The 24,369-nt window shown below is 36.2% G+C and overlaps 2 protein-coding genes across 2 annotated transcripts; both read right to left on the minus strand.

Moving 5' to 3' along the window:
- Nucleotides 1-387: 387 nt before the first annotated feature.
- LOC142623555 (uncharacterized) lies at nt 388-2,264 on the minus strand. The gene is made up of 3 exons (XM_075796990.1): nt 2,160-2,264; nt 1,115-1,282; nt 388-590 (listed from the first exon to the last, which is right to left on the minus strand). The coding sequence occupies exons 1-3, from the start codon at nt 2,211-2,213 to the stop codon at nt 501-503; spliced, it is 312 nt and encodes a 103-aa protein (XP_075653105.1). The 5' UTR covers nt 2,214-2,264; the 3' UTR covers nt 388-500.
- A 3,771-nt stretch (nt 2,265-6,035) lies between these two features.
- LOC142624526 (beta-amylase 1, chloroplastic) lies at nt 6,036-9,122 on the minus strand. Its single transcript, XM_075798121.1, has 4 exons — nt 8,398-9,122; nt 7,877-8,087; nt 7,146-7,256; nt 6,036-7,063 (listed from the first exon to the last, which is right to left on the minus strand). The coding sequence occupies exons 1-4, from the start codon at nt 9,009-9,011 to the stop codon at nt 6,257-6,259; spliced, it is 1,743 nt and encodes a 580-aa protein (XP_075654236.1). The 5' UTR covers nt 9,012-9,122; the 3' UTR covers nt 6,036-6,256.
- Between the last annotated feature and the right edge of the window lie 15,247 nt (nt 9,123-24,369).

The raw sequence follows: 24,369 nt of genomic DNA on the forward strand, positions 1-24,369 counted from the left end.
AAACATAATAAATTAATGAAAATAAGTTCTCTAAACAAAGAAGAAGATAAAAACATTGAAATATACCGCTTAAATTGGTTCTGTATGGCAAATTGGCTATACATCCTTGGAAACATTAACAAAAATGGGAAATTCTACATAAAGATGTATATATATATATATATATATATATAGAGAGAGAGAGAGAGAGAGAGAGAGAGAGAGAGAAGATGCATAAAGATATTGAAGAAGGTGAAACAAATCAGCTTTACATATGTATTATTGTTAAGCCTTTATTACATCTCATATTATAATGAAAAGGGAAAAATCAAAATAATGAAAAGCAAATGTCTTTATTACAACCGAGAGGAGTTTTCTTAAAAGAAATCTCACTTCAACGGCAATGTTGCTTGTCCCTTTTAGTCAGGAAGAGCAAAAACCTAGGTGAAAAAACCAACAAAAAAACAACCTAAATCCATTAATGTAGCATCATAATATGAGAGACAAATAAGTGTTTTCTTTCATTTCTTAGCATTACTTTCAGCCATTCCAATCGTGCTCTTCACACTGTCTACAGCATTTTGAGCCATGTTCTTCACCTGTTCTCCGGTCTGTTACAGGAACAAATTAACAATGTTGCACCGTGAATATTTTCCTAAAATTCAACGCATAAACATTTAAATGTATTTTTTTTCTATATATAAGCTAAACTGGAAGTCTAATAAATCATAAATCTCTCATTCTGATATAGCATGTGATGCAAAAAAATCCATGGTTGAGTGTAAACATATATGTGTGGGTTTTTGTTTTTTTGTTGTTAGGAAATAACTCAAATACCCTACATGACCTAAAACGGGTAAAAACCTAACCAGCCCATATATGTTTATGAAGTGCAAATGTTATTAATAAAACTCCAAATGAATGTAAATTTTCTAAACTCTATCGTACTTTTGATGATCCACTTTATACTCAATTAATTGAAGCAATTGTGCGTTTGAGGTTTTTTTTTTTTTTTTTTCCAATTTTAAACTTTAATTACTTTATTATAATAAGATATATTAGAGTGTTTTTATTTGTCTAGAGACTATTGAATTTGGTAACATCCCTTGAAAAATAAAATAAAATGAGGGAGAACCTGCTGGAGGAAACCGGCACTTTGATCCTTTCCTTGTTGGGCAGACTCCTGAGCTGATTGAGCTGCACTGGCTGTCCTGTCTTTAGCAGATTGAGCTGCACTAGCTGTCCTGTCTTTGGCTGCATTGGCTGTGTCCTTTGTGGATTGAACCCACTCTTCAGTCTTGGCCTGCCCAAACACAAAAATAAATGGTTAGTTATTGTTATATGAGTTGTGTTAATGGACACCATAAAAACCGTTAACACACCACTTTATGTCAGAATTTATACCAAAATGTCAGCCACTTAGCTTTATGTCAGTATTTTGTTAGCTTTATAAGCTTTAAAGTTAACTTTATACAATTTCTCTCATTTATTCAATTTTTTTATTAAATAGGACCCACATTATTTTAACACTTGTTGTATTACAAATAGCATGTATACACATGTAATAATTATTACTCAAAATGAACGGTCAATAATTAATATTTTCGAGCATTAGCATTCAAGATTGCAAAAAATGTTCTATTTTACCATTTAAAAAACTATTTTATTTATTATATCATCTCACTTTACAATACAAGTAATACCCAACATCCTAGTTTTTATTTTCCTTATATTAAAATAATATATCTACACAATAAGATAATATAACCCAAAGGAGGTGAGAGACAATAAAAAAAACTATTTAAAAAGAGGTGTGTGTGTGTGAGAGAGAGAGAGAGAGAGAGAGAGAGAGAGAGAGATTAGAAGAATTAGAAATAATATAAAATATGCGAGACAATAAAAAACTATTTTAAAAAAAATACCATCTTGCTACTGCTTGGTTGCAAAATATTACTATAGTTTAGTTGCAAATTTTAAAAAAAAATAACATCTCAAGTAATGCTTTTGATGTTGTGGTTTGATGGTATAAAATTACATATTTGGAGTTTTACAACTCCTAATACTAATGCTCTTACAAATATGGTGCTAAGTGCTAACATGGTTAAATTATAAAAGTTCCATAAAAAAAATATGGTTAATTAAAAGAATATAACTTAATCCCCATTGGAAAATTTTCCTACCTGGCCCTGTCCATGGGCTTGACCTGATTTGTAATTTTGCTTTGCGCTGGCCATCTTTGCTCAGAAAATGTTAAATAACCAAGTTTTTATCTTTTTCAATTTCTTGATCTCAATGTTTTTTTGCCTTGTTTTCTGAAGTATTTATAGCAGTTAGAGGTCCATAGAGAAGTGACATATGGAAGTCAGGAATTATGCTATACATAAGTACGTGTATGTTGATGTAAGGAGCAGGCTTGTATTTCTGCCTTGGAATCGGCATTGGGTGGCTGAAATTGGCAACTGGAAATGGGCCTCTGAAAAAGGACTTTGGATCACCAAGAGTTGAACCGCTAATACCGAAAAGGAAGAACAACCACGACTAATTGGAAGCAATGGTATTAATTAGAACGGACGGAGGAAAAAGATAGATAAAAAACCTTTCGACACAACTTTTGTGTCATAATTTTTACCAATATTTTGATGTGATAATGGTAGAGAAAATTAGTAAATATACGTAAAAATTATAGACAATCACTCGCCCATTTGCTACATTAAAATTGAGACAAAAGTTATGATTCTAGTTTGAGAAGAAAAAAAAATTGAAATGTCGAAGATCAAAGGCTTTTTTTTAGCCACGTGGCACCTCTCATTTTGTCAATAAATACAAATCTCACATAGCACAAAAATTGGACCAAACATGTGCAAGGCCTAAGGCGAAGAGCCCAATTAATTCTCTATACGATTACGAGTTGCCCTTTTACTCTACTTCTTGTCATGCAAATGGGTCACTTTTCAAATCAAATGGGCTACACAGACTTCACTTCACGGATCGGACTTTGCAACCCATATTTTCCTCACCTCAAAATGATCATATTAAGTTTTTACTCTTTACCACACCAGTAGGGTTCGCACTTCATACTTCATGGTCAATACTCTCTCTCTCTCTCTCTCTCTCTCTCTCTCTCTCTCTCTCTCTCTCTATGGGGTGGGCCTCACAACCAATAGCTTTAATTGATGTAGAGTTGTGATAGTTGTAGACTGTGAGTACAGGACACACATATGAAATTGTGTTTTGAAAACACGATTTCAGCTAAGTGTGTACGGCAGTGTATAACTCAGTGTGTGTAATAATAATTAACGTTACAAAAATATGATATTGGGTGGACAATAACTAAATCTGCTTGGTTTCTTAAGAAAATCCAACATCTAAGTCAAAACAATATAGCTTGTCTCTTCAAATTTCAAAATCATAAACCAAACTCATGTACTTTCACAGGGTTAGTTGAGCTCTATGGTTTGGAAGGCATGAGTATGGTTTAGCGATACTCATTAGTAAGTTCATGGAGACACCACATGTATGAGATCAACATACCTTTGTTCCCCATGTGAACACTTGAAAGGGTATGAGTACAGCCTTTTCATTAGTCTAATTCTTAATCATCAACAAGTCTAAAAGAAATTGGGTCTCATAATTTTCTCTTGTTTAATTAGCATTCATGTTTACTATCATTTAACTAGAAATTTTACTGTTGAACTCATGTTCCACCAGTTGCGAGCAGGTTGGTGGGCAATCCGACCAAACCCAATTTGTGGACACTCCTAATCATTATATTGCTTAAGCAAAGGCGGAGCAAACTTTGTATTTTGAGTTTGCTTGAGTGAGAATAAAATTACTCAAGCAAGTCTTTTGAAACTTGATCTCTCCAAGCTATTTCTTGACTCAACTTATACATAACCAAGTTATTTAAATACAATCTTCTTAATCACTTGTTGACATAGGAATTAGCCAACCTAACCCATAATAACTAACAATTGTCATCAGTAATTTTACATTACAATTGAAGAATAATAATAAAATAAATTATACCAATATATATTATAAATTTTTTAGATCTATGGAGGATTAGACTGGTCCAGCATTATGATATCCCATTGATCTCATGGACATGCAATTCCTATGTGATGGAAAGAAAAAATTGTGAGCAAGTCACACTTTTACCGCATGACACGTTCATTTGAAAGATAGAGACCAATGTGGCTATATATGTTGATATTTGATGGATGGTCATCATCTGCAACAAAGTCTGATAGCAACTTTGGGTTGACCAAATATATCAATGTACAAAGAATCACGAGAATTAAATCCATCCGTGTCTGAATGTGATTCCACAACTAGTAGGGATCGCATCTCAAAATTGATGAATGCGCACCAAAAACCAGATTTAAAAGGGAGCTTATGAAAATGCATCTATTGGTGGCCTCCAAAAACTCAATACATGTGACTAGTTATGGCAGAAATAAGAATACATGTGACTTGTCACATGACACAGGCAAAACATCACATCGCAGCATCTTTTTGGTTTATTAATTAACTCTGTCAGAGAATGGAGATACAAGGTGTATCCTCCCCAAATACGTACGTACCTTGAACTGAGCCCTACCTCCTTTCTAATTTAAAGATGCATGATTTTGAGTTAAACTGTAGAGCAAAAAGTTAAATGACAAAACAGATATATTAAGTGAATTAATCTCAACCACTCAATTATATGCAGAGACTTCAATTTTAATCGTTGGAAAATCTCCTTCATGGTCATGCATATATGATTCTCCAACTTAGTTATGAATGATGCATGCATGTAGAATGCCATATATGTTGCCAATCTTGGTTCCTGCATATCAGATTGATGAGTGCTGGTCGATCTGAGACCTTTACGCACATATCCCTCAATGACAATCCATTTACGAATAAAGAATACCTCAAATTGTCATAAGGCTTTCAAGTCTATTGTTTTTCACAAACTGAAGGTCTAATTTATAAAAGTCATGTATAAAATTTTACGTTTTCAACTGCCAAACTATATGACAAACCAGAAATATAGAAAGGTAAAGGTTGGAAACAAATCAAAACAAGGAAGTAAAAAATTAATCTATAAAGCTTTTCAACTTTAAGGTGATCCATGCAATGAATTTGCTATTCTATTAAAATAGCATCGTTATAACCAGATGGCCTAGAAACAAAAGCAGCTTCATATTGAAACATGAAGATGTTAAAATTCTAGGACATAAAAGCTTGAAATGTGATACTTTACGGAGAAACTAAAATGAAATGATTAGATGTTCAGTTTAACAGAGGCGTTCTACAAGTTCAGTACAACTTTTTGTTTGGATCTTACTGGAAGAAACCTGACTAGAAATTTTTTTTAAAAAGGTTTTTTGGCTGGATATTTGAATAAGAAAATTAGGAACAACAGAAGGCACATCGTCAGCTACAAGCCCCACAAACTCGATACATCGTAACAACTAACAAGACACCATACTTGAGAAAATTTTCTTTAACATATCCTTAAATAAACAATTTTTGAGTTTAGGCGAGATGATTAATTACTCAACTTTACCTGTCCTCTTTTTTTTTTTTTTTTTTAATCTGGATTGGGGGATATGTCAAGACACACTTGAAGTCTTGAACGTCTCAACATAAATAGATACTGGCTCTCATTTCACCACCATACCCTGCATACTCTAGCTCTCACCGCTGAGAAAGATATTTCATCCAAAATCCAGCTACAATAGAGTTCTTCTCCAAGCTGGGAGACAAACATAGTATATAGTATTTGACTATTTGCCACTAGTATAGCTATCCCCAATTCTAACTGCGCAGGGTAGGTGACATAGAATTTTCACTTTGGCATTGCCATTAGTTGATAGATTACATTTTGATTACATTTTAACCAAGATTCAATACAATGAAGATCACTGATTTCGTGATTAATATTTTTTAAGATAATAGTTATGGATGATAACCCCTGAGAAATGTACAATTCCAACAAAATAATGATTTAACATGCAAGAAGCAAGCAAATTATTTGACATCAATGAGTAAAACGGAAAGCCGAGAGATTGGAGAAATATATATAATCATGTATTAAGAAGTTTTTGGGTATTGAAACAATTAACACTAGAATCCCCATCTTATGACACAAGATTACACATTTCCATAGCCACAGCATATAAAAATAAGAGCTATAGGAAACAAACAAGGTAGAGACATTATTTTACACTGTATGACTTCTTCTGCCCTAGTCCCCAAAGTCTGAAACCATGGGTAAAACCTAAATTTTTTAGTGCATAAGAGCAACAGCAGCTTCTTGCACCAAAGGCTCGGTAATATGCACAAAATGCTCAGCTTCCCGCTCAACCTGCTCCCGACACTTGTTAGCACCCTTACCTTCCTTCATTTTCTTCACAAAAGCTACAAACCGTCCCCAGTTATCTGCCTGGAATAATTGTTGGTTCATCCTCAAGTAAGTGAATGCACACATCTCACTTTCACCTGAATTACCATCGAAATTCAGCGATGATGCTTGTAAGATCTGCTCATGTGCATAATCATCATAACGAGGCAATGCATTTTCCCCAGCAAGTGGGACTCGTGCTTTCTGAGTAGCTAAAGCCACTTGCTTGACAAGCTTCTCAGGTGCACAAAGGGCATCCTGTGGTTGCTCATGATCTCTCATCTCAATGCAGGTGAAATTGAATATAGCTCCATGGCGTGCCAACATCTGGGCAATAGGAAGGTAACCATCTCGGAGTCGAGTGTTATAATACCCAGCTGTGAGTTCAGGGGCATGAGAACGAGTCCCATAGTGCCAATGGATGCCTGCAACCTTGACCGAAATCTTAACACCTGAATTCTCAAAGATTGACTTGGCTGACATGAGTATTCTGTCGCCATGGTCTAGGAGCATCTGCGAGTACCAGCCTAGGAAGAATTCACCATAAGAACTATTCCAACCTCCACCTTCTTTTCTGAAAAATGGGGTATCTTCTGGCCAGTTGTTGTATTCGCCAGCATCAGTAGGGCCTGTGCTGCCCCATTCCGACTTACCAACAGCTTCAGCAGCAGCTTTTAAGCTACTCAGCATATACTGCACCATGTAATAAACATTAGCAAACAACTAGATATCACTAAATCACTGGCTTAAAGGAGAGAACATAGATTATAAATACCTTGTCATAACACTGGAAGGCACCGATTCCTGGGAACCTCCATATCCCATTCTGCTCTGGATATGAAGGGTATCGAAGCTCACCAGCTGGACCCATTCCCACTTGAATTTCCTAAATGTAACAAGTTACAAACAAGTTAGCCTGCAATCTAGATTCATGGCATATAGCAGCATACTCTAATTCAAAGAGATTAAATAAATTTAATTCTAGGTCTCTATTATTTTGTATAACATCCCCTTTCACATAATCGTGGGTCTCACATCACATGTGACTTCTGTACAGGAACCTACTCTTATGTGAGAGGACAGTGTAGTACACTCTGCATATCTTATCGATCATATTTTGAACCACACCAATTAGACCATTCCAGCTTTTATTGTGAGATTAAAAAACACAGTAGCAATGAACAAATGACAATTGACCATTTTGTACATCCAGTGTATTACATCCTCCTTTCTCTCACATAATAGTAGGTCTTACCGCTCACATGTGACTTCTATTCAGGAACCTACTCTTATATATATATATATATATGTGTGTGTGTGTGTGTGAGAGGACGGTGCAGTACACTGAATGCATCGATCCATTTGGAACTGCACCAATTAGACTATTCCAGTTTTTAAATTAAAACTCATAGTAGCAATGAATAACAGATGACAATAGACCCAAAAACTAATGCAAACCAAAATGAATAAAACATAGAAGAAACAAGTATAGGGATGAATCATTACCACGATGGTGTCACCAAGCAAGTGGTTGAAGTTATCTCTGAAGGCACGCATGAAGTCAGCATAACACTGCACAGGTGTCCGTCCCTTAAGAACTGGAAGTGTATCACACCCAAGTGATAGATATTCATGATTCCTCCTCCCCCATTGATCAGTGTATGCAAGGTCAGGGTCTTTTTCAATCTCTTCCCCAACCCACTTGGGCAAAGGAATACTGTATATCAAAACCAAAACCAATCGTTCATAATCAGATTCATTTCAATTCCTAAAATGTTCTTTTCTAAAACATAATGTGAAAACCAAAATGATTCTAAGAAGTTGAAGGGTAAAGGTCAAGAACTTTTCACATATTACGTCAGCTTAATAAAAATAAAATAAAACCCAAATCAAAAGCGCGTGTCCCGCACGCTCCTCAAACAAACAAACAAAAAAAAAAGCCCTTTGAAATTTATTTAATTTGCTAATAATAATAATAATAATTTAAAAAAGAAAAAAGAAAAAGGAGAGGATGAAAAGAAACGCACGTGACAGAGTCCCCGACGTTTCCGCCACATTGATGAAACGACATGACGGCCTGGACTTTGAGTCCGTGCTTCTTAGCCAACTCAAGCAACTCGGCATACCCACCCCAATTGTACGATCCAGCCGCCTCTCTCTCCACCAATCCCCACCACACGTCCATCATGATCCCCTCCACTCCGGCACTCTTCAGCGCCTGCAAACTGGCGTTCATCGCTTTCCTCCTATTCACCGCGTTGTTCATCGTCACGCTATCCAACGGCATCATCACGTAAACCGGCACCCCCTCTCCCTTCTTATCCTGCGCACCCCCCGTCCTGTACTCTACGTCCCTCGCCGGAGGCGCTTCTACCTCCGTCGCGAAGGCTCTGCACGCCACCGAGAGATCGGCTCGTGTCGCTCCGAGCACCGGCGATCTGCAAGGACTCATCGGCGGCGACGGACCGAAATCCACGGCGTCTGATTTTTGGACCTTGCATCGGAGACTCGACGCCGGAGATTTCCACACAGACGCTGCGCTCACCGTCGCAGTTGTCTCGGCTGAGTTCGTATTACCTGTTTCCAGCGGAATCGGAGTTCCGGCGAGAGCTCCGATCTGGTGCGTGATGCTCATCGCCATGTAGTATCTGAGAAAGTGTGATAGAAACTAGAAAGTGTTTTTTTTTTTTTTTGGTACTTTGAAATGAAAAGTATTTGATTCAGTTTTTTCTGTTGGAGTGGTGAGGTTTTGAATCTGAGAGGCGGTCTAGGATTTATAGGGCTGAGATCGGATAAGATTAAAATAATAAATTTTCTGAAACGTAATCTTCCGCCACGTCTTTGAGCACTACGTGGCGGTGTGTGTGCGGTTGAGAAGGCGACGGCTACGATGACTGGATGCACGTGAAGATGGACGGTGTGATGGGGCTTGCGCGTGAAGGTTCCAGTGTAAACGCGCTTTTTAGCGTCTTTTTGCTTTTGAGTTTGGAGACACGTGTGGGGAAAAGGACAGGTCAAGTGCGAGAGGCTCTTTCGGCTTAAGAGTTAAGACATGGAAGGGAACGTACGAGGGTGAGTTTGTCTTTTTGTTTTGTACGGCTGCTAGGAAGTCCACGATCACGAAACGATGAAGATCTCTAATCTCTTTGCATTTAAGTTGACACGTGGACGTCTGAGTAGGCTGGTGATTACTACCACCGTCAGTGAGGGATTTAGACGTCCGACAAAATTTTTGGCTATACATGCTTAGGATCTGGAGGATTCTACAATTTGTTTGGAGTAAAAATCTAGAAACACAATAAATTTCCGCGGTCAGTGAGGGATTTTAGACGTCCGACAATTTTTTTGCTATAAATGCTTAGTATTTGGAGGATTCTGAAATTTCTTCATAGTAAATCTAGTACCAAATAATTTTTACAATTTTTATCACAATTTGCATATACGAGGAGTTGTAAGCGGTAGAAATAAAATGGTAAGTACATGTCGGTCTAAGGATGACAATTTTTTTCCGCCCTCTCTCTACTTCACCCCGCGATGGTTTTTCTCACCCTGGACAGGAGCGGCGTTATTGCCTATTCAAGGGTTCAAATGAACCCCTTGACTTCAAAAAAAAAAAAATTTATATATATAAAATATAATTTTTTGTTAGATTAATACTTTAATTTAATCTTAAAAATATATTTTTCATACCCTGACTTAAATTTTGCACACTCTTATTACAAGTATTTTCAACTCTAAAATTAAAGAGTTAGTATTTGTGAATTGGAAGTGTAATTTTTTTTATAAGTTTATATTATATTTGTGTGAGTGTGTCTAATATTGATTGTGTATATTATATTTTGTTATAATGTTATTTGTATAAATTATGATGTGTGTGGATGATTGTGTGTACAATATAAATACAATATAACTTTATATAATTTAATAATTATGAAATAAAGAGGTTTTTTTGACATGTGTGTATATTGTTATCATGTTATAATAAATTTTTATTATAAAGTTAGTAAAATTCAAGAAAAAAATTGTAAAGTTAGTGATTGTTCAAGCATTTGATTAATTAAGTAGACACAAAGTGTATAATTTTATGAATAAATGAGTGTGATCGTGCGTGTCAATGATTAATATGAAGTCAATGAGTTGAGATCAGTCATTTAGTCTAAAATCTTTTTATAAAAACAAAGTCAAATAGATAATAGCAACTTTATAAAGATAAAAATGTTAGACAAACTTAACAAAATAAAATGGTCAAGATTGTAACTACCCACATTGGCAATAGATGCTTATAATGAACTATCATGTAACATTCAAAATGTGAAAACTTGTAGAATAAAATTGTAAAACTTCTGATGTAGAACACAATTTACTGTTTAATTATTGTAATTTATTATCTTTGGTATTTTTATGTAAAAACGTTATTTTAGGTTTAGGTGATTTTTTTCCTTGTTTTTAGGTGCATTTAATGCTTTTTAGGTCAAATTTGATTCATGATATAGTAAGGTATCAATTAGAAGTTATTTTAGAATATCTTTTTTTGTCTGTCAAGTCTTATGGAGCCCTTAAATAGACCCTTAAGTTTGTAAACGTTTTTTCATATATATTATTGATTAAAAATCAGAAAATGTGAGGTTTTACTATTCTTTTGGTTCTTCAAGAACCCTGAACTTATCAGGGATTCTTCCTTGTGGCGTTCAAACTTTATACCTTCAGTTTGTGATTCTTTATAATCATTGGGTCAAAGTCAACTTATACATTTGGTTCTCGTTTCGATCATCAACGTTGGGTCAGGATTTCTATCATAAATCTGAATTTTAGCTTTCTTGGGCAAGTATTCCAATCTTTTTGTTGGGTCTCAAAACGTGTCGATTGAGGTTCGCATCATTTGGTATCAGAGCACAGGTTCTAAAATCAGTTTTCTATCTTTTTATCTTTTGTTTCCTGTTATCATCCAAAAAAAAAAGTGAAAAAAAAACAAGAAGAAGAATAGATGGTTATTATTGAGAACATTGTGGAAGATTCAATTGAGGTCAAATATGAGGATGAGTCCACAACTCACAATCCTCAAGTCTCAGTTGATTTGTTGAAGATGACTATACAATATGTTGATTTTCTTAGAGTATAAAATTTTAATTATATTATCAACCATTTGTTGATTGATGTTGCAAATAAATTGAAAGTAGATGAGAAGAAATTTTCTGCTACACTTTATGAAGGATTCAAGTTTCACAACAGGATCAAGTCATTAAAGCGTTCGAAGTATTTGTTTATTTGGAGCGGAAGATTTCAGATTTCAAAGATGAACTCGAGGACGAGTTTGTTTCAAGTGAAGGGGTCTGATGTAGAACACAATTTACTGTTTAATTATTGTAATTTATTATTTTTGGTATTTTTATGTAAAAAGGTTATTTTAGGTTTAGGTGATTTATTTCCTTGTTTTTAGGTGCATTTAATACTTTTTAGGTCAATTTTGATTCCTGATATGGTAAGATATTAATTAGGAGTTATTTTAGAATATATTTTCTTGTATGTCAAGTCTTATGGAGCCTTTAAATAGGCCCTTAAGTCTGTAAACGTTTTTTCATATATATTATTGATTAAAAATCAGAAAATGTGAGGCTTTGCTCTTCTTTTGGTTTTTCAAGAACTGTGAACTTATCATGGATTCTTCCTTGTGGCGTTCAAATTTTATACATTCGGTTTGTGATTCTTTATAATCATTGGGTCAAGGTGAACTTATACATTTGGTTCGCGTTTCGATCATCAACGTTGGGTCAGAGTTTCTATCATAAATCTGAATTTTAGCTTTCTTGGGCAAGTATTCCAATATTTTTGTTGGGTCTCAAAGCATATCAATTGAGGTTCACATCATTCACGTATTATTATTATATTTTTTGTCGATAACTCGATATATTCAAATTCTTTTTTATTAAAAATTTTTAATGAACCCCTTAAATAAAATTTTTGGAGCCGCCACTAGCCCCGCAAAGGTGGTGAGGTGGGGATGGGGTAAGATTTTAGCCCCGCACCACGGGGCGGGACAGGGATGGGTTTAGACTTTTTAGACCCACCCTGCTCCACCCCTCACCATCCCTGCCCTGCCCCACCCCGCATTACTAAGGATTATAATTGTAAAATTTTCATACTCTAAAACCCTACTATTTAAACGAACATATTAATATTAATATATTTTATTCTACCCGATATGGTTTTTTGCCATTATTTTGTTATGTGTTATATACTATAAGGATTTTTTTATTTTATTTTATGATTGTCTTGTTAAACACTTGGATATTTTATTCAATTTTTTCTAAAAATTGAATTAATTTGATTGGATAGATTTAGTTGTTGATGATGCAAAGAAGATCAGTAGGCTGGATGCTTCGGACTTGAAAGGACCACTTGCTCTCTCTGCGGCCTGAAGAAAAAAGAAAAGCGAATCAAAGGTGACCGGGGCTACCGGCCAAAAACCCTCCGATGGCAAAGTTAGTTTTTCTCTCTATATTTTTGGAGTTCCAACTTTTTTGAAGTAAAATTCACATACATTTGCCTTGTCTGAATCAGTCTTTATATAGTGCCCTCATAGACGGTTATCGAAATTGGAACCTCCCCTGGATTCAAGGAGGCGCAAGGGTCAAATGTAACTCCCATAACCATTTAGGAGTTATTGCTTCTATTTCACAACGGATACCTGGCAGTTATGCGTGGGATAAGGAATTATTACATTATATTCGGAGATTTTCCTAAGTATGATACCCTCGTCCTGGGATTCCTTAGTTGAGTATACTTTGGCACTTGCGCAGGGGCTGTCTCGTCTGATAGACAAATTCCTTCAAGACAAGGTTGTCCGCGCTCTGGACGAGCGCCTATTCTCTGGTGGTGCTTATCTCGTCTAGAGCTCTTCTTGCTTGGACGGGGTAGTTGCAGGTAGGTTCCAGAGAGTGTTTATAATTCCAGCCGGGTTACAGACGACCTATATGGACGACTTGGAGATGGGCAAAATCAGTACCCTATCAGTTGTAATTTTAAGTATATTTTTATTAATGAAATATATTTCATTAAAAAAATTGTACTAGTTGTAGGGCAACTAACAAAAAGTAGAGTTTTACGGGGTGGGGCGGGGCCTTACAAGGCCCCAAGGGGCGAGAATGGGAGGAGAAAGTTTTCTCCGTCATGCGGGGCGGAGCGGGGCAAGAATGGGGCAAGACAAAACTATGCGGGACGGGGACGAAGACCCCATCCTTAGGCCCCGCCCCATTGCCATCCCTATCTATGATTCCATTACTCACGGGTCATCATGTAGCAAAAATGTGGTAAAGTTATGAAATTGGTTGTGATACTAGAATTACTATGTGTTTAGATGAATTGTCTGATGAATTGTCTCACCCCCAGCAAATTATGAAATTGATAATTTAACTCCAAACCAACATAGAACAATTTTAATTTCAAAAAAATGAAATATTTTATTTCAAACCAATTCGTAAGAAAATTTTTCCAACCAAGGGCAATTGATAAACCATCCCTTGTATTTTTTTTTTTTTTTTTGAAAGGCATTCCTTGTATTTTTAGTTACATAATATATTATATTTAATTAATTATATGACTTGGTTAAATAATCTTTAAAAATAATAAAATTTTTACTATATAATATTTATAAAAATATAAATTATAACTACCATTTTTTTTTATAATTAATGATGCATCACTTGGTATTGCAAAATTCTTAATGCCCCTAGTACCGTCACTATTATTTAGGACAGCAAATTAATGGGCCTGCTGATTCTGAATTAGTTAATCCTCTTAATCGCAAGGATTCTTTTAAAAAGATGTCAGAAAATAACATGTTAATCATTTATTTTGATATAAAATATTGGTTTCCACACAATTTGTAGAACAATACATGTCGGCTCTACGTTTTAAGCAAACCATAGGAGTTTCTGACTTTTACACGTCTACTAATCACATCAGGATAGCTCCTTTTTTATGCATCTAACAATTTGAAAGTAAATAGTGTCCTTCAATTGAATGTTCTCGCTAAACATTGACTAAACAGATCTGTATGCGCCATGACATGTCATTAAAGGATCATGTATAAAAACAAAAAGAACAGGTATTCTTTGAACCGACATGAATTTTATCAGTGTATGTCTTAAAGACACACAATAGTATATTATTTTTTAAAAAAATTTTATTGAAAATTGAAAATTTTTTACAATTTTTTCAATTTCTCATAAAATATTTTTAAAAATAGATAACTTAATATGTGCCTTAAGAAAGATATTAACAGGACCCAAAACATTAATGTTATTAAAGAAGCTCACTGTCAGACTTTGTTGTTTTAAATATCCCGAAATAATTTTAAAGTGACTCATTAGTGATAGCTCCTTAATCCTTATCTTCCCAATAAAATATTTTTTAATTCACTTTGTCTATTCATCTTTTTCTCTTTAATACTTTGTAGTTTACAAAGAAAACACTTGGATATTATTTGTGCAAATATTTTGTCCACTGTGTTATCTAAGGGTTAGGACTCCGAGTTGTTAGGAGCTTACGGGATTAAGGGAGTGTTTGGTGTATACACTTAAAAATTAAAAATATGTGTGAAAATATGTGTGGATAAAATAGTGTGTGAAAATATATGTAATGTTGTTTAAAAACAAAAAACATATGTTTGAGTGGTTGTTAATCTCTGTAAAAATGGGGCCTAAGTTATCCAGAGAGATAGAACCTATAAATTATTTAATCTTTGTAAAAATGATCGTGTCTAGTTCTTTGAAGCCTAGAACTAGACACGATCATTTCTACAAAGATTAAATAACCTTCAAATTGAAGGGTCACTTAAACGCAAGTCAAGTTAGGGAATTCATTTATAGAAGTCTGAGGCTTATTTTAGTGGAAATTGTCCTCTATTGATTGGTGAAGAATAGTTGTGTCGATCAAAGTAGCAAATATGCCCTCAAGAGGGGGGTGTAGCCAACTCGCTAAAACCGACCCGACCCAACTCAACCTGAGGTTGGATCGGTTTTTAGGGCTTGGTAGGTTGGGTTGGGTTACAAAATTTTTTTTTGATAAAGGGTCGGGTTGGGTTTGGGTCATAAAATTCCAAACCCACCAAACCCAACCCAACCAACCCATATATTTAATATATATATATTTAAAATATATTATATAATTAATTTTTTTTTTAAATAATTAACTCTTCTTATCCTATATAAAAGCCAATTAGTTCACACAAACTCTAGTAAATTACTATTGTTGTTTAGTCTTTAGTGTTGTTTGCCTTTAAGGAGTTACATTGATACTAATTTTTGGGTTTTTTAAATATATTTATATTTATATTTTTTCTACTCAACCCATGGGTTCAACCCGACCCAACTCGACTCATGTGGGTTGGGTTGAACTTATGTGATGGGTTGGGTTGGGTTGAATTTTTTTGACCCACCATGGTGGGTTGGGTCAAAACATTCCCTTAACCCAACCTATGCACACCCCTACTCAAGTATTTTGGATTCAATTCCAAATTTTGGGAAAAAGAAGTCTTTTTTTTCCCCTTTTTTTTAAAGGCATTTGAGAGAAGGCTTCCATAAGGTTGCAGTCATGGAAGACTAAGTTACTTTCCCATGCAGTATAATTAACATCGATAAAATTTGCCTTGTCTTTTTTACCCATATATTTCATGTCTTGTTTTAGAATTCTTAACTCTATTGTAAAGAAGCATACGTAAATATTTGTAATTTCATTTAGGGGTATGTTTGGTTTGAGAAAAAAATGAGAGAAGCGAAGAGAAATGAATTCTTGTCCTTTATTTGGTTAGAAGAGAATAAAAAGGAGAAATGAAATGTGAAGAGAAAATATTTTTGTGTCCTACCAATTTTTTATTTTTTGCTTTTCATTCAAATCTATAAAATTACACATACACTTAAAATGTTTTGACTTTTTATGTGAAATTTCATTTATGCCCCTCTTTTTTTTTTTTTTCTTCTAATTTTGTATACCCTTCTTTCTCTTTTGAAGCAAGTCCAAAGGCCCTTCAATTGGAGTAGCCTAAGTTCGACCTGGGAAGGAATCAGTCACTACCAAGCCCAATCAGCAAGCCTTAGTGAAGGATAAGAAGATCATTGCACGAAATAGGGCAACTTCAAGCTTTTCCTTAAACGCCGTTGGAGGAGCTAAATCCAATTTACACTCTCTACCTCTTTCCTCACATGAGCTAAAGTTTCACAAAGGAGAGTCAAACTCGAGGAAGGATGGGGAGCAATAGCTAAAAGCTACTTCTGAACTTCAATTCACAACCATGCCAAGGCCAAAGATGGGCTATCAATTTAGAGGGGGTTGTAGTCGAGATCCCAGAAGTGGTGTTGGCCGAGATCCGTGCGAACCCATCTCGGATCATGGGTTGGTTCAACGAAAAGCTTCAGAAGGCGTGGAAGTGCATTTTCCTATTAACGGAGGTGAGTGCAAGGGAGGGCGGACTACCGCTGACAGACCCAACATGGAGAGAGGCGAAGAATCCGTAGTGGCATTTTCTGATGAATTTGCCAATAGTAGAAGAGGAACAGTGTCTGGCTTGGGAATCGCTGCCACAAATTTCTCCAATTCCTATATTGTGCAAAGTAAATCCAATGGAATGCCTATCCGAGCAAAGGATGTTGGTCAGGCAACCAATCTTCACATTCATCATGGGGAGCAAGCACAGCACGAAACTAATTCAAGTGTTCCAACCAACGGTGCAGTTCAGTCTCTATGTGGTAGAGCAGGAGAAGGAGATGGGGGTACTTAAGCACAACCTGGCAATGCTTCCGGGGGAAGGACAGTTGAAGGTTATGTTGAAGCGGATTAGATGGAATTTGAGGAAGGAGGCGAAATCACTACCGCATTTTGATGAGTGTTCCACCCCAGATCATATGTTTATCATGAATATAATAGTGTGGAATTGTAGGGGCGCTTTGAAGCCCTCTTTTCAGAATCATGTGAGAGAGTGGGTGCGTAACCATAACCCAGCAATTTTAGTAGTCATGGAAACCAAGATTGGGGGTGAAAGAGCTAACGAGATTACAGACAGATTGTCGTTCGATGGTGTCATACACACGGAGACCATTGGATATGCTGGTGGACTCTAGATACTTTGGAATTCAAATAGAGTGGAGGTCACGGCTCTGGCTAACACTGAGCAGGAGATTGATAACACCTTAAAATGCATACTTGTTATATATTTATGTGGGGGTTATCTCCTTATTACTATGCTTAATTTGTATAATTAAGCCATGATTTGGATTAGTTCTTATTATTTATCTTTACATAATTTCTTAAATAAGATGTCATTCATTGCGTGTAATTTTATACTTTTAGGAAATCATGTAAAAAAATGAGTTTACAGGAGTTTGTGAGATAATGGAGGCCAAATTAGAATTAAAGAGGAGCTAAAGGACCATGTTTAAATGTATAAGGAGGTGCAGCTGGAGTGCTTTGGTCGTATACCATGTTTGGAAGCTTCAAATAAGGAAAGAAATTAAAGAGGTAGAATCTGAAAAGAAAAAATTAGATTTGAGCAGTGATCAATATTTTGAGTGTATCTCTCTCCTCAAAAATCCAATTGACACAAGGCTAGATGGGTTGGAATCATGACTTAAATATCTACAACTTTTCAATTTTGAATTTTTCGAAATTCTCAATTTTTGAAGGCCGAAATTAACTCACAATATACTACTATAAAACTTGGACGAAAATTAAGATAGTAAAAGTTTTAGTTTCTTTAGACACTTTGACGTTAGGGTTTTGAATGGAGGCTGTGTAGAAAAAATTTGGCAAAGAAAACCTTGTATTTTCCTTTCTCTAATGGCAGCCTAAACTCTTTGCTAGGGCTAGGGGTTATGTTTCTTCTATACGGTATGAATTTTCAATGTGATTCTTTCTAAGATTTTATCAATTACATATTTGATTGTTCAATTAGATTTCTTTTGATGTATTAGTTCTTCCATACTTTCAATAAATTCAATTATGTTTTTCTTATTGTTTAGATGAATTTCTAATAGTTTCAAATAGAAATTAGATTTTAAAGTAAATGGGTTTTTCTAAAAACTTTTCTAACCGCATTATTAATCTAGGTTATCATGTGTTCTTGAATTGTCCCAGTTCAACCGAATCATAAGTATTTAATTGTATAAGTAAAAATCAATTATGAAATACATAATTTCTTAGATCACAAAGAATTTCATATTGATATAGGGAAACACCTCGATACCTGGTATTTACATTATTTATTTAAATAAGCTTTTATTATTATTATTCCTATTAATAATCACCAAGCAAAAGTACTTTTCTTCTTCACTCAAATTGTTATTTAATTATGTTGTCTTTGAATTTACCCTGCTCCTTGTGGTTCGACCTCGGTAATCCGAGAATTATATTGCTACGATCTCCTGCACTTGGGAGTGAGCAAGCAGAGATTCATACCGTAGTCAAGGTACATAACTCTAACTGGTTGTTTTCTGTTGTCTATGCTAGTCCTAGAACTACTGAAAGGCACATCCTTTGGAATAATTTAATTAAAGTTGTTGAGCTTCATAATATGTCTTGGGTCCTTGCTGGTGATTTTGATGAACCCCTTATAGAGGAGGATAAGTTTGGGAGTAGAGTTGTTAGTGTCAATAGATCTTTGTTGTTTAAAAAATGTTTGGATAAATGTAGTATGATAGATATAGGGTTTTCTGGGCTGCATTTTACTTGGACAAATAAAAGGGAGCTTCAAGCTTTTATTCAAGAAAGGATAGATAGGTTCTTTGTTAACCCCAACTGATGCTTAATGTACCCTGAAGCAAAAGTGGTTTATCTTACAAGGTGCCACTCAGACCATTGTCCAGTTTTGTTGGATGTCCAGCCAAGAGCTCCTGTGGGTAGGAAAAGGCCTTTTAAATTCCAGACTTGCTGGCTGTCAGACCCACATTTCCCAAACATAGTATCTCAAGCGTGGAGACAACACCCTAGGTTGGCAGATGCCATACAAAGTTTTACCAAGGAGGTGGAGAGATGGAATAGAATGTAGTTTGCGAATGTATTTGCAAAGAAAAAGAATATTATGGCTCACCTGAATGGCATTCAGCAGGTTGTGGCTGTCAAACCGTCCACTTTCCTTCTCAACTTAGAAAATAAGTTGTTTAAGGAACTTGATAATGTGCTTATTCAGGAGAAGGAGCTATGGGCCATGAAATCCTGTGTCAATTGGATGATTCAAGGAGACCATAATACAAACTTCTACCATGTTTCTACTCTGTTGAGAAGGAAGAGGAACTAGATTATGGCTATCAAAGACTCGATAGGGGACTGGATTTATGAGGAGGATGCAATTAAGGAGTTTATTAGGAGTGGCTTCAATGAAGTGTACACATCCTCTCTATCCAGTGTATCTCGAGCAGCCCTGCTATGTCTCAATGGTAGGGAAGATTGTTAGACGAGAAGAAGGAAAGAATTGGTGGGAGGGCCTCAGATAAGGAGATTAAATCAGCCCTGTGGTCTCTTAAAGCTTTTATGGCTTCGGGGCCGGATGGGTTACATGTAGGCTTTTTCCAAAGGTTTTGGTCGATTGTGGGTAGTTCAGTGATTGAAGTGGTGAAGAAGATGTTTGCTGAAAGGAAAGTACCAAAGTACTTGAATAGAACTCACATAGCACTCATCCCAAAGATTCAAAGCCCTAAGACTTTGGGCAACTACAAACCTATTAGGTTATGCAATATGGTTTAAAAAGTAATAACAAAGATCAGTGTTACTAGATTAAGGCCTTATTTGGAAAATCTTATTTCCCCTCTTCAAACAGCCTTTTTTCTGGGAAGGAATGGCATTGACAATGCAATTATAGTGCAGGAAATTATTCATACTCTTAGCAAGAAGAAAGGAAGAGGTGGATATATAGCTTTGAAAATTGATTTGGAGAAGGCATATGACAAACTTTAGTGGAGTTTCATAAGAGATATGCTACTAAGAGAAAACTTGCCTATTGACTTGATTGATATTATTATGAGATGCATTTCTACAATCTCAACATCTATCTTGGTCAATGGAGAAGCTTTAGAGCCGATTTACCCATCTAAGGGAATTAGGCAAGGGGACCTTTTATCCCCTTACCTTTTCATCCTCTGTATGGATTTCCTTGTACAGCTCATCTAAGAGAAATGTGATGACAAGGTGTGCTAGCCTGTCAAAGCATCTCAAAGTGGCTCGGCATTTTCGCATTTGTTTTTTGTGGATGATTTGGTGTTGTTTGACAAGGCAGATTATATTAATTGTACACTATCAGAGATGTTCTTGATGATTTTTGCAGCATGTCGGGGCAATCAGTGATTGTTATATAGTTGAGAGTTTACTTTTCGCCAAATGTGGATAAGGACACTAGAGAGTCGCTTTATGGTATCCTTGGCTTTGCCTCCACCCCCTCCCTCAACAAATATCTTGGATTCCCCATCAAACATTTTGGTATATCCTCCAATGAGTTTAACTTCATTTTGGATAGGGTGAAGCAGAAATTAGCGGGATGAAAAGAAAATATGCTTTCCTTAGCTGGCTGTACTATTCTTATACAGGTGTCTTCGGCAGCAATCCCATCTTATGTTATACAATGTGCTAATATGCCAGGAAGAATTTTGGAAGGTATAGATAGGGTTAACAAAAACTTCTTATGGGGGTCATTAGAGACCACAAAAAAACTCATTGGGTTGGTTGGCATAAGGTAATAAAGTTGAAGGAGGAAGGTGGACTTGGCTTGCAAGCAACAAAGGATAGGAACACTACCCTCCTTGCTAAGCTAGGAGATTCCATATAGAAAAGGAAGCTTTGTGGGCTCAAGTGCTTAAACAAAAGTACTGTAATAATAAAAGAGTGAATGCCATCAACTTTGACAGGCTTCCGTGCTCACATATCTGGAAAGCAGTGAAAAAAGGTAGGGAAATCTTCAATAAAGGTAGCATGTGGGTGGTTGGTAGAGATAGCAACATAAATTTTTGGTTGGGTAATTGGATGAGCAAGGGTCCTATTCGGCAACTAATTCATGGACCTTTAACCCAAGAAGCAGCCCAATTGGAGGTTAAGGATGTATTGTTAAACACGAGCTAGAATTGGGACCAGATTCATTTTGATCTTCCCTTTGATGTTAAAGCCATAATTCGTGCTATTCCAATACCTCTAACTGGTAGAGGTAGAGATAGGATATCATGGATAGGCAATCCAAGAGGCACATTTGATTTGAAAAGTGCCTACTCAATTGTCATGGGTACTAATTCTACTCCTTCCATTAATGCAAGATGGATTTTGAAATTTGAGACCTTGCCCAGAATTAAAACCTTCCTTTGGAGGTGTATGCACAATAGCATTGGTGTAAAGAGTTGTCTTGCAAAAAGGGGAATAGTAGAAGAGGACTAGTGCCCTATCTACCAAAGGGAACCATAAACTATATTGCATGCCCTTAGAGACTGTCCTTGGGCTAAGGAGGCGTGGATTCAGATAGGAGTGAAGAAGACGAATCAAGCTTTTTCGATGAGCAATCTTCATGAGTGGCTCGATATTAATGGGAGAGTTAATGGCAGCTACATTCAAGGAAAACCACCTTGGAGAATAATGTTCAGCTTTGCGCTATGGTGCATTTGGAAGAGTAGGAATATGTATGTATTCAAAAGGAAAAATCCAAATCCTTGCTTGTCAATAGGGATTGAAAACCAAACCTTGGAGTTTATGTATTGTGTGAGTTCGCCAAGAAGCCCAACCCGAAAGATTTATAGAGGAATTATGTGGGAGAAGCCTCCAGCAGGGTGGAAGAAATTAAATACTGATGGTTCTACCATGGACAACTTGAAGCAGGTTGGTTGTAGGGGTGTTGTTAGAGATGAGCATGGTGGATGGGTAGCAAGTTTCACAAGGCATATTAGCTCAACAAGTAGCTTTGTTGCAGAACTGCGGGGGCTTAGGGATGAGCTTATGCTTTGCTGTAACATGAACATACCTTGCCTTATTGTTGAGCTAGATGCCAAAACAATTGTGGATGTGTTTAAAAACTTAGATTATGAAAATCATGTAATATCTCCTATCTTGGATGATTGTAGGCAGCTAGCGGTAACATTCCAGCAAATCCGGTTTAATCACTGCTATAGGCAAGCTAATAAGGGTTGATAATGTATTATTTGCATGCTGGATCCCAAAAAATTCAAAAATATTATTTCTCTCCATGGGGTTGCGAGAACATCTAGAATGACGTGGCGCAAACTATTCAGACACCATAGCACCCAAAATGACTTTTTCAGCTAAAATGACCAAAATGCCCCTAGTCAACCCGGGGTTGACCAAAGTCAAATAAGGTCAAAATCTTTGCAAAACAATATTTTTCATGGTTTTATATCAAACCTGAACTCCTCGAAGATTTTTAGCAATTTTGACCAAGTTTGACTTGGAGTTGACTTTTAGTGGGCCCTAGAAACCCTAATCTTGATCTGGTCTTCAAAATGGGTTGAGACCAACTCCATTGCAAAGATAATCAAATTCTTATTCTAACAACTATTCATGGGTTGAAATCAGAGTTAAAACGGTTGAGATATCGAGAAAATTGTGAAAAGCGTGTTAGCACACTTCTCGAGGCCATAACTTTTACTCCAACTGTGGAAATTTTAATTTCTTTAGTGTTCCTAAAAACTAGACATCCAAAGCTTTCCTGGGACATTAAGATCGCCTTAATCCGAGTTTGGAAAGATCTCCAAATACGCGTTTGAAGTTGGAACCAAAAAGTGCAACATGACGAATTTGCTGATGTCGCAATGACATCAGCTCGGTGGTCCTTGTAGGGCCGTTGGGCCCAGCTGGCGCACCTTCTAAGGTGCGCCATGCCTTGAAAAGTGTGCCAAGGGCTATAAATAGCCCCTGATACCCTAGATTGGAGAACTAAAAAGGGGGTTTTGAGAGCAATTTGGGCTTTTTTTTGGCTTTTTTCCTCTCTTCCCAACACATTTCTTCACCAAAAACACACAAAAAAACACATTAAAGTTTCTTAATTCTTCTCTCTTCACCAAAAATATAAGGTAGTGTTCATACCCTCCATCTTCCTCTCCGTGGTTCTATACCTTGGATTTGAGGTATAGGGGTATGTATGTAGCTTTTTGGCTACAATCTATACCCCTTTTCCTATAAAGCTTCATCAAGTTTTTTATCCTTGCGTTTTGCTTGAATAACATGATTTATTGCTTTCTTTGATGTGTTCCTTACTTTATCTTGTTTCTAGCATGTTCTTAACTTAGATCCATGTCCTTCCATACTTGTTCATGTGTTATTTATCTCGATTTATGTGCTTTACGCTTTATGCCATGTTTTCCCATGCTTTGTTCTTCTTTTTGTCCTATGTTGATATTGGGGTTACATGCTCACATGTTTGTATGATATTTTTGGCTATGCCTTGTTTGGATCTATGTTGTTTATGTGTACTTTGCCATGTCTAGATGGTTAGATCCTCGTCTTCACATGCTTATATGCTTGGATTCATGTTCTTCCATGTTTAGGTGCTAGGATCTACATGTTTACATGCATGTTTCTATGCCTACATGTCTTGATCTATGTTTTCACATGCTTACATGTTTAGATCTATCTACATGCTTTTTGTTGTATTCCTTGTGCTTGTGCGCTCCATGCCATGTTTGTGTGCCTAGACCTAGGCTATGTTTGTCATGTCATGTGCTATTGTAGCCCTTTTGTCTCTCTTTCTTGTGTTTTGGCCATTTGGTTGGATTTAGATCTTGACCCCCTTGATGGTCTTGGTCATTATCCGTACACCTAGGCCCATATCAAAGGGTTTGGATCATCCTAGTTACATGTCTATACTTTATCTTCCACATTAGCCTCTCTGGTTTTAGGCTTTACCACGCTTGACGCCCTTAGCAGGTTTGTGGTTGTGTGGTTACATTCGACGCCCATGAGGCTTTGTTTGGATTTAACCATTTGGGATGCATTATCATGATGCCGGTTGCTTCATACATGCCTTT

Source organism: Castanea sativa, chromosome 2 (assembly GCF_040712315.1).
Source record: "Castanea sativa cultivar Marrone di Chiusa Pesio chromosome 2, ASM4071231v1".
Taxonomy (NCBI): Eukaryota; Viridiplantae; Streptophyta; class Magnoliopsida; order Fagales; family Fagaceae; genus Castanea; species Castanea sativa.